Source organism: Hyperoodon ampullatus, assembly GCF_949752795.1.
Source record: "Hyperoodon ampullatus genome assembly, chromosome: 9".
NCBI lineage: Eukaryota > Metazoa > Chordata > Mammalia > Artiodactyla > Ziphiidae > Hyperoodon > Hyperoodon ampullatus.
In genome coordinates this window covers 10,540,748-10,552,429 of record NC_136922.1, presented here as the reverse complement: position 1 = coordinate 10,552,429, position 11,682 = coordinate 10,540,748, and the positions used below count along the sequence as shown (strand labels likewise).

Here is an 11,682-nt window from a genome sequence, read left to right as displayed (position 1 = left end):
GACTCCAAAATATTCTTAAAACCAATCCCCTTTACCCCTCAAAAGTGAAAACAAAATAAAGAATTCCAACTTCATGAGGTCACGAGAACTGGTAATTCTGGAAAGTTACTTTTACTTGTTTTCCACAAAGTTACAGGCAGCTTAGGGCACCTTTTGGGACTCAAAATATCCTCTGACTGGTCATCTCCTCATTTGACTACTTTTATTTTTACATCCATTCCTTTGACTTCTTGGTCTCATGTAAGACCTTAGAGTAAAATTATAATCGTACTCTTCACTTGGTTGCAATTACTGTAACCCATCTCCTCAAATTCCTTATCTTCTAAGCTACAAATCAAAGCACGCGCGCTTAGAAAACATCGAACACTCAGACTGCTAACTAAACGCTAAAATACACACTTAAAAAAAAAACTTGCTTTTCAAACATCTATAAATATCGCTAATGAATTTTTCTTAGCGAATCTGAGTTACAACAATGATAATAAAATTAAAATCTTTAACGGTCTAATCACAAGAGCTTAAAAAAAAATTCTCCAGGAGAGTCTTACCTTCAAGCTCGGTAGTAATCCGAAAGTTCTAGGTGTGCAGAAGTTATCTCCCTCAAAGCATTAGAGATGACGATCTTAGCAAAAGAGTAACACATCTTGTCAGGACACCAAGTGACTTTTAGCTCCTCCCATCAATCGACTACTGCCTAACAGAAGGAAGGATTTAATTTCCGGCAAAATTTTCTCCTCGGAGCTGAGAATCTGCGAAATTCGGCTTTCTGAGCGGGAAAAGGCAGGGGAGGGACCGAAAGGACCCCCCAGGGAAAAAGGAAGGGAAAGTGGTATAAGACAAAGTCGACGAGGCAGAGAGGAGCGCGGGGCCGGGGCAGACTTTGGGGTCTGGAGTTGGGGTTCTCTCAGACACTCACTGGGCACCCGCGTTCACGCTGACGACAACTGGACGACCCTCCCCTCACAGCTTGCTCCGCCATTAGCCGCGCCCCGCGGACCTGTGACCTCCAAAACTGGTACGCTTGGCGATTCCCCCCACAACTTCGGCTCCAGACTCGCGCTTTTGATTGGTTCTTAAGATATCCCTCAGCGTGGCTCGCCCAATGGAGGGCCCGGCCGCTCCGCCCCTTCCCTGCCCCCTGAGGAGAGCCCGCCCCTGCCCCGCGCCTGGGAGCGGAGGAGAGTAAATACAACAGGAGCGCAAAATGGCGGAACCGCCGAGCCTAGTGCACTGCGACCCCGCCGCCGTCTCGGAGAAAGAACCGTTTTCCAAGCTGCAGCCCCCCTCCCGGGACCCGCCGGGTCCTCTGTCCGCCAAGAAGATCCGGACTGAGGAGAAGAAGACGCCGCGGAGACTGAACGGAGAAGGAGGCAGCGGCGGCAACAGCAGGCAGCTGCAGTCTTCCGCGGCACCTTCGCCTCAGAGCTATGGCAGCCCTGGGTCTTGGAGCTTCGCCGCTCTGTCTGCTGCCCCTTCCCCGTCCTCTGCTCGGAGCAATTTCTCTTTCTCCGCTGGCACGGCCGTCCCCTCCTCAGCCTCTGCTTCCTCGTCCCAGCCGGTGCCGCGCAAACTGCTGGTCCCTCCTACGCTGCTGCACGCTCAGCCTCACCATCTCCTGCTGCCGGCCGCCGCCTCCTCCGCCAACGCCAAGCCGCGCAGACCCAAGGAGAAGCGAGAGAAGGAAAGGAGGAGGCACGGCCTCGGCGGGGCGGGCGAGGCCGGCGAGGCCGGCGGGGCAGCCCGCGAGGAGAACGGGGAGATGAAGCCGCTGCCGAGAGGTGGGTGCCGGCGCCGGGTGGGGGGAGGGGAGGGCGCCCCGGGTCCTCGCCACCCGCTCGCGCCTGCGGGGCCCAGGCAGGGGGAGCGCGGGGGCCGCTTTCGCCAGCCTAGAGGGGGCGGGAGGCGTCCAGTTCTCCGCCGGAGACTTTGCGGTCCCCATGGGGACAGGAAATGGAGCCTGTAATTTCGGTAGCACCGAGGGGGATGGCTGAAATCTATTTTCTGTATCGTTTCTGCCTCGATAATGCGCGGCAGGATTTGTAGAACCCGATGTGGAGGACCCGCCTAGGTGTGTTTCGCTACGGAGGGAGGTGGGAGGGGATGGGATCTCGAAGGGTTTGGTCCTGTAGAAGATGCTTGATTACTAGACCGTTTAGACGTGATCACGGAATTTGTATTTGTGACACAGGCTCCAGCGCCAGAAAATCCTGTCAAAAAAAGGGGTGTGGAGAGCATTGGCGTCAGCTGGAAGCTGCCAGAGGCCTGAGCTTTTCCTCCCTATTAGGGAAATGAGGTAGTGTGCAGGGCCCGGAGTGTGCTGTTTCATGAGGTACCCTCCCTCCACCCTCCTCTCCGCTCCGTATTCTTAAGTGTTGCGAGTGGTCCTGTTTGAAATACCAGCCTGCAGAATTTTCAGCCATATTCTTTTTTTCCTGCAGCAAATGATAAAATCAAGAGCATTGACGTTTTTTGGCCAGACCAAGTACTTGCTGCAAAAGGTTTTAGCATCAGAGAAAGGCAAATTCTTAAGCGTTCTTTTCAGACACGACTGCGCGGTTTTCTTTTTTTTTTTTTTTTTGCGGTACGCGGGCCTCTCACTGCCGTGGTCTCTCCCGTTGCGGAGCACAGGCTCCGGACGCGCAGGCTCAGCGGCCATGGCCCACGGGCCCAGCCGCTCCGCGGCATATGGGATCCTCCCAGACCGGAGCACGAACCCGTATCCCCTGCATCGGCAGGCGGACTCTCAACCACTGCGCCACCAGGGAGGCCCGCGGTTTTCTTTTAAAAAGTAGGCTAGTCATATAATTTTCAGGAAGTATTTCTATAAAATAAATGGTCCTACCTATTTAGATGTTTGATACACAGTTTTGACAGTGGTACAACGTGGAAACTGGTTGAAAATTAGATCTTTATGTGATCAAAAGCTTAAAGCACGTAGTGATCTTTATTATAAATGTACATTGCTACACAGTATTGTGAAAGTATTTTTGTTGGTTTTAGGAAAAACGAAATGTCGAGCAGTTTTAGCGTTGCTGATCTAATGGTAGCTTAGATCATGAAAACTTCTCCGTATGTTTGAATTGGAATGGCATATTTTTTGCAGTTTTTAAAAATGTTGTGCACGAGTATGTAGCAACAGCGTTACTTTTTTGATATTTTGCCTGTAGCAAAGCTGTGACATCTAAGCATAGGCATCAGGTACTCTGGCACAAGGTAAAGGATCTCTCAGCTTTGGAGAGTGTTGTTTCTAGGAAAGTGGTTTTGAGGATGGCATTTGTACTACTTTTAGTCTGAGATTTTAGGTGATTAGTATTTTAAAGCAATTTTGTTTTAATAATTACATTTAAAATTTGAAAGTGCCTGGAAGTCAGCATTTGCAGCTCAATATCAGTCTTATTTGTGATGTGTAAACAGTGTATTTGCACTTCTGAGTTCTTTGAATGAGAACGTGAATATGGGTATAACATTGTCGATGTATTGGAATGGCTGAAAATACATAAGTAAGCATTCTTTAACAATTCTCTGGAGCACATAAATTGCTTTTAAAGTGAAACGGCTGTTAAAGAGAAAGTTTTCTAGTCTTTGAAATTACATTTAGAATTCTCCTTTTGAAGGCTACAGCTTACATTATTAAGCCTGAATATAAGCAATGATAGCTTTTATTCCATGATTTATGTAGGTTTTTTGAGTAATGACTAGATGGTAACACTATGGTAAGATTTTCTTTTCTTTCTTTTTTCTTTTTTTTTTTTAATGGAAATGCTGCTATTTTATAGAGAAATAACTAAAAATCAATGAGAAGGATTGCTTTTCAGTGTCTTGGTGATACATTTAATGGTGAAAATCTTTACCTCTTAATTTGGGAAGTACTCATATCCTTCTGAAGTTCAGATTTAACTGAATTGAGGTTCTGTTTTATCCAACTAAGAAAATTTTTAAGCAACAGAAGTATTAAAATAACAAAGTTATATACATGCATTTAATATAGATATAATTGCAAATATAAGAGTCCTAATTTGCAATACATTTCTCATTTTTCTGCGTTTTTTGTGAAAGTCTTAGTGAATGGATGACCACGTGTCTGTAGTTTTAGGTATATACCTCTTTTTGGTATTGCTCTAAGTTGGATAGTTGATAGGATAGCGCATAGGATAGTTCAGTGACTCCCACAATTATCCCATAGATCATTGAGTGACCAGTCTTGATCAGAACTGGAAATTAGTTATAAAGACACCAAAGCAAGAAAAATAAATCCTTCTCTCAAAAAACAAACAAAACCCCCCAAACCATCCAAAAGATGCAGCCCCCAAACTCCATTAAGCAATTAAACTCCTGTATTTATTTATTTATTTATTTATTTTTTTGTGGTACGCGGGCCTCTCACTGTTGTGGCCTCTCCCGTTGCGGAGCACAGGCTCCGGATGCGCAGGCTCAGCAGCCATGGCTCACGGGCCCAGCCGCTCCGCGGCATATGGGATCCTCCCAGACCGGGGCACGAACCCGTATCCCCTGCATCGGCAGGCGGACTCTCAACCACTGCGCCACCAGGGAGGCCCTCCTGTATTTATTTGTAGTAGGTTTTTTTTTAAGTCTTTAGTCAGAACTGCTAAATTTTTACATTGACTACCATTCGAACAGAAGTTATTTGGATTAAATGAAAGTGTGTGTATGAAAGGCAGGGCATTTAGTAAATGTTGAGTCAGAAGCATGATGATTTTTTTTTTAACCCCAGAGTAAATAAAAGATGGGTCAATCCAGATAGAGGAAGGATCATTGACAGTAGATCTGAAAGTTAAGAGTGATGAACAGGAAGGTTATAAAAGCATACCAGTCTAGGTCCATTTAGCATAAGGGCTGATGCCTTCCAGACCTAAAACCTCTGAGGCCATCTAATCATAGTACTGTAGTCCACTTGCGTGACAGCCTGAGTCATCAAGTAAAAGTTAAATTTATTTCTTATGAAAAGAAAAAGTGCAAAACATTTTAGATTTTTTTAAAATTAGTTTTATTTTTTAATTTATTTTTTATTTTATTTTTTAAAATTTATTTATTAATTTTGTCTGCGTTGGGTCTTCATTGTTGCCCACGGGCTCTCTCCAGTTGTGCCAGCAGGGGCTACTCCTCACTGCTGTGCGCAGGCCTCTTACTATGGTGGCCTCTCTTGTTGCAGAGCACAAGCTCCAGGCGCCTGGGCTTAAGCCCTTGTGGCTCATGGGCTCTAGAGCACAGGCTCAGCAGCTGTGGTGCATGGGTCCAGTTGCTCCACGGCATGTGGGATCCTCCTGGACCGGGGCTCGAACCCGTGTCCCCTGCATTGGCAGGCGGACTCCCAACAAGTGCGCCACCGGGGAAGTCCTAGATTTTTAAACCTATGAAATAAAAGTTTTGGTGTATAAAGAGGTAAACTACTAAAGAGTTCGCAGCCCATTTTCCTGTAAGACTGAATAAATTATTAACTGGTAAATGTGGAAGGTAAAAGCGGACATGTGCTGAAGGTGTCCAACATTTAGAATTACAACAAACAGGGACTTGTGTGGCGGTCCAGTGGGTAAGACTCCGTGTTCCCAGTTCAGGGGGCCCAGGTTCAATCCCTGGTCGAGGAACTAGGTCCCGCATGCATGCTGCGACTAATAAGTCCATATGCTGCAACTAGAGATCCTGCATGCTGCAGTAAAGATCAACTAAAGATGCCACATGCTGCAACGAAGACCCCGTGTGCTGCAACTGAGACCAGGCATAGCCAAAATAAATATAAATAAATACATAAATATTAAAAAAAAGAATTATAGCAAACAATAAAACAAACATATTATTAGATAATAAGCTGCCTTAACTGATTCCAGTAACCAATAAAACTTGTATAGATCTTCTAATTTTTGTTAGCGTTTTTGCTTTGCATTTATTACCTTATTTCCTTAAAATGACCCTGTGAAGTAGCCCAAGACAAAACCAGTGCATTTCACTAAATTTTTGCCTTGAAAGTGTAGTTACAGAATTTAATGAAAATAGAGGCTTTCCTTAGAATTGAATAATTTGAGGTATGTAATTATCAATGATTTTAAAGGGATAGATGTTAAAAGATTTTTCAAACTAGGCTTTTCTTCCATCTTTCTGATACTGTTAATTCTGCAATTTCAGGTTAAATTCATGTTGAGAGTTTTCATCATTCCAACCACATATTTGTCACTGCTGAGATAGTAGTTTACTATGATTTCGTTTTCTCGTGTAACCTTTTGCTTTTCATGCCTTGTTTATTCATTTGCTTAGTTTTGTCTTTCTATATCCTCCAGCAGCTCGGTAAAATGCTTCTCAGTACAATTTTCCACATGGTCAAATCTGTCACATAAACTTACCACTTCCACTTATTCCTGTAGTCATCCCTTCTGTAGCTGTCCTTCCTGCTTTATTCTGGATTGTTTTCTGTTTAGGCCTGCTGCAAAGCTGTTATCTTGGGACATTCTGGGAATTTTTTTCACTTTTGTTGAGTCCCTTTTTTCCTGGATCCCATGCCTTCCTTTTAGTTTATTCCTTCTTTTTGGTTTCTCTACTATTACTGTGAAAGAGTGCATGAGATATTTTGGGGGGGTTTCATTTTTACCCTCACACTTGACTGTTGGGCTGTTGAGAGATTTCTGTATTGGAAATCATTTTTCCTTAAAAGTTTGGAGGTGTTCCTTTATTGCTTGGCTTCCAATGTTGATGCTGAGAAATTTGATCTCCAAAAAACTGTCTTTTGTCCTATCCGGGAGATTTCAATCCTTTCACTGAATTTTAAAATTTCAGGTATCTTTTTAAAAAAAGTGTTTTATGAGCTCTTCTCTATTTCTGTATTATAGCATCTTGTTTCTTTTTCAGGGGTACAGCATCTTCTGTTACCTCTTCAAGGATATTAATTACAGTTTCTTTGACATTTTCTTCCCTGCCTTGCATTGTTTTTGGTTCCTCTTTTTTCTGTTTGTTTTGGTCTCTTTTTTTTGTTGTTGAAGGCTTTCTTCAGATCTGTGTGATCCTCAGCAGTTCCTTCATATTCAAGAGAATGTTGCAGAACTGATTGAAAGCTCACTGGGCATGCATGAGCATAGCTTAGTGACTAATGAACTCCCTTGTTTTTATTTTTATTTTGTCTTCTCTAGGTGGTGGGTAAGAAGGCTTTCAGTTTCTTCAGATAATGGTCCTTCGTTTTTCTGTCCGTCTGCGTAAGTGGAATAATGGAGCGAGGAGAGGATTGGCAGGAGTAATGAGTATTGATGGCAGAGTTCTAGTGCTGGGTGGAGGAAGAAAGCTACTACAAGTCTCACCCGTTTCTAAATTTTCACTTAGTCTCCTTGTTTTCTTACCAGCACTCGCTTCTCCCTTCTTCTGTGTGTGTCGCCCCTGAGGCTGGGGCCACGCTCTGATTCAGTTTTGCTGAACACCTCTCATTCCCTTAGGAGTGTGGGGGTGGGAGCGGGGGCGGGGGGTGAAGCAGTGCGGTTCTGTCATCTTGCCTTTCCCAGCACCTCCCATTTCTAAGCCCTTCTGGGGTGCTGCGGAGTAAACAGGGTTGTTTGTCATTATTTCTCTCTATAGGGACTTACCTTAACCTTCTTGCATTTATGCCAGGTCATTTACCATTCCACCATCGACGTTCTGTCTTTATAAATTATATTTCAGGTTACAGTTACAGTATCTCCTAGTTACCTTAAAGGTGGAATTTATGTTTCTAGTTCTTTTTCTCCCTATTGTTGTGGTATGTTTTTCAAGAAGACATCTTAAATTTTAGCCTTATTTTGATTTGTTCCTATTTGTGGGACACTGGTGAAATCACTTAATCTTTTTGAGCTCATACTCATCTATTATTATTGGTGTCCACAGCATGATTGTTAGAATTACATGAGCCTGGTATATGGTAGGCATTTGTAGGGATATTAGTTCCTAACCATTCTTTCCTGTATAACACATTGGACACGTTTAGTTTCACTGAATTCATGGGTATGTATGACCTGTATAGTTTTCCCATTGGTATCCTGGTTTCTGAGAATTTTTGGTATTAGTATGAACCATACTAACTTGCTGAAAGAAGTTTATATGTCAGAGGTTTACAGTTATTACAGTAAATGTCATTAATTTTTCACCATCCTCAAATGAATTAAAGTTTTAAATTACGGATAAACTACTTAAAATAGGATATTGAAAAAATAATGATACTTTTTCAGTTAGAGTGTTAGAGTAAAAAGAATTCTGCTGAAATAATTGTGGCTTATATAAAATCTTTGTGTGTGTGTGATTAAGGAGAATTAATAATGTACACTCTTACCAAATAAACTAATTTTTTTATCACCTTAAACATTTTTATTTCTGAAGGTACATTAAACTTTGTACATTTTTTTGAATTGTAGATTTAAAATATTTAACTTTTTATCATGAAAAAATTTTAATTAATACAAAAGAAACTAGAACAGTATAATTTTGGTTTTCTCCTTTGAGGATAATGAAAAGGTCAGAATTAGTAAATTCTGTCAAGCTTTTTTGAGATGGGCCACAAGCTGATGCAGTGAGTACTTAGGTGCAATTTGTGCTAGAATATAAGCTTCTTGAGGACAGAAACAACAAAAATAAGAACAAGGGTTAACACTTATAGAACTATATACTCAGCACTTTATATAGATTTTTATTTAATTTTCACAACTTCTTTAAAGTTTAGTTAGATAGTAGACTTTTGAAAGTGCTTTATGGAAGGTCAGAATAATTTAAGTGACTTGCTGAAGGATATGAAATAAGTAGTAAATCTAGGTTTCAGATCTTTAGATAGTTTGACCTCAGAGCTCTCTCTCTAAACTGCTGTGCAAACCATGTTAATATTTTTAAATCTCCTTCATCCAAAATTGTACCTTGCATTGTGAGATAGTTTGCCAAGTAAATGAACTGGGCTTTGATGGAAAATTAGGACTTACGTAAATGGAGATGATAGAGTCAGGCTTGTTAGGCAGGAGGGGTGGTATGAGCAAGATTGTAGAGACAGTAGTGTGTCTGGCACGTTCAGTGGTCTGTGAGAAGAACCATTTGGCTGGGATTGATGATTTTGTACAGAGTTGCGAGATAGGACTGCTTGGCAGTTGAAAGTCTGCCATAATCTGCTTTCTATTTGTCTGGATAAGGAGTTCAGACTTCATTCTGTGGGCAACAGCAAGGCACAGTTTTTTAGTAGGGTGATAATGTATTCAAACTGGTATTTTAGGAATATTACTTTAGTAGCATTGTATAGGAGAGATTGGCTGAGAAAATTATAGAGTCAGGGGTATTGGAGACTACTGTAGTAGTGAAATGAAGTCATTTTAGTGGTGAAATGATTGGTACTCCTGGACATGAAAAGGAAGATTTTAAGAGGGATTATATGATAGAGCATCATGGTTTTCAAATATATAGCAAGAAAGGAGAATTTACATGTTATTTTATGCTTTCAGATGGAGAGAATAAGCATTTTTTGAAAAAATGTGGGTATGCCTGTAAGAGAACTGTTTCAAAAAGATGGATGTGAGTTTGAGATGCAGGCAAGTACCTTATTAAAGTTTTGTTATCAGATGCATGTCAAATTAGTAGTGAGTCCAAGGGTGAGGTTTAAAAATGTTGCTCTGTATGTAGGAGATTCTGTTCAGTTAACATGTGTGCTTCAGTGTGTGTATGTGGAGGGCTTTTTCTGTGAGGAGCAAATAATCTCAGATCATTAATTCTTAGGTAACCAGCTGTTCACAGTCTTGAAAAGGTCTCTAAAAACTCCAAGATTAGGCATGGTCCCTTAACCTTCACTCCACTCAACAGTTTAACAATTTACACTCCATTTGTCCTTCCCCTTTTAGCGTCCCCTGCCATTTTCCTCATCTCTGCTGCAGCTATTTTAGCATTTGGTTTAGTTTGGGGCCCTTTTACAGTAGGAGTCTCTCTGGCTTTGCTAATGACCCTGTTCGTTTTCTTATGTCTGTTGGCTTAGTCCAGAGGTTTAGATCTGTGTGTGTATGCAGTTGCCTCCTTGACATGACCACTATTAGGTGGTCCATAGAACCGTAAGAGTAATATGTTCACAACTCTTTGTCTTCCTTACCCAAATTTGTCTTTCCACGTATGCTCCTTATCTCAGCGCTCAGGTTTGAAAACTGAATTCTCCACTTTAACTTTATCACACCTGTAGCCAGATCTTTTTGCTTCTAGCCACTGTCTTTCACATCTATCTACTTTTACGCCTTCCTTTCTCTTAGTATTCGTTGAAAGCTAATTATCTCTAGCCTAATTATCTCTAACCTCAATTATTGTATAACTGCTTCCTTATTGGGCTCTCTACTTCACATCTATGATCTTTCATTTCATTTTTCATTCTACAGCCTAAGTGATAACTAGAGATCCAAATGCCTATTTGATGTCTCTTTTCTGTTTATGAGATGATGTTCAAATTCCTTAAAATGTCCCCTAAGGTTCTGGATGATCATATCCTCGTTCAGCTCTTCAGCTTCTCCTCCGTGCTCCTTGCTCCCTAGAACTTTCTCCATCCATTATCCTTCCATCTCTGGTTCCACACTTCTCCTCCACTGAACTTACTCATCTTTCAGGCCTGAACTTGAAGGGGAGGCCTTTGCTACTCCCTGGACTAGATTAGGTCCCCTTGCTGTCTCTTCCCGTATCACTTTGCCATACCCTGACTTTTTTCACTTCATTTTTAAAAAAATTTTTATTGGGGTACAGTTGATTTACAATGTTGTGTTAGTTTCAGGTATACAGCAAAGCAAATCTATTATATATATATATCCACTCATTTTTAGGTTTTTTCCCATATAGGCCATTACACACTATTGAGTAGAGTTCCCTGTACTATACAGTAGGTCCTCATTAGTTATCTATTTTATATATACTAATGTGTATATGTCAGTCCCAATCTTCCAACTTATTCCCCCCACTTACCCCCTGGTAACCTTAAGTTTATTTTCTACATCTGTAACTCTGTTTCTGTTTTGTAGATAAGTTCATTTATAGCCTTAAAAAATGAAAAAAAAATTTTTTTTAATTCTATTTATTTTTTTTGTGGTACATGGGCCTCTCACTGCTGCGGCCTCTCCCGCTGCGGAGCACAGGCTCCGGACGTGCAGGCCCAGCAGCCATGGCTCACGGGCCCAGCCGCTCCGCAGCATGCGGGATCCTCCCGGACCGGGGCATGAACCCGCGTCCCCCACATCGGCAGGCAGACTCTCAACCACTGTGCCACCAGGGAAGTCCTATAGCCTTTTTTTTAGATTCCACATATAAGCAATATCATATGGTATCTGTCTTTCTCTGACTTCCTTCACTTAGTATGATAATCTCTAGGTCCATCCGTATTGCTGCAAATGGCATTATTTCATTCTTCTTCATGGCTGAATAATATTCCATTTTATATATATACCACATCTTCTTTATCCATTCCTCTGTTAGTGGACATTTGGGTTGCTTCCATGTCCTGGCTACTGTAAATAGCACTGCAGTGAACAATGGGGTGCATGTATCTTTTCGAATTATGGTTTTCTCCAGATATATGCCCAGGAGTGGGATTGCTGGATCATATGGTAGCTCTATTTTTAGTTTTTTAAGGAACCTCCATATTCTGCATAGTGGCTGTATCAGTTTACATTCCCACTGACAGTGTAGGAGTGTTCCCTTTCCTCCAAACCCTCTCCAGCA

General features: G+C 41.9%; 1 protein-coding gene across 1 annotated transcript in view; it reads left to right on the top strand.

Annotated features, from left to right (window-relative positions):
- Window positions 1-1,204: 1,204 nt before the first annotated feature.
- Window positions 1,205-11,682, top strand: part of RSBN1L (round spermatid basic protein 1 like) — a gene marked incomplete at its 5' end in the record, with an annotated part of 62,756 nt that continues 52,278 nt past the window's right edge. The window contains one exon of the mRNA XM_079711179.1: window positions 1,205-1,778. Within this exon, the coding sequence (XP_079567305.1) occupies window positions 1,205-1,778 (574 nt within the window). The remainder of the gene's footprint in view (window positions 1,779-11,682) is intronic.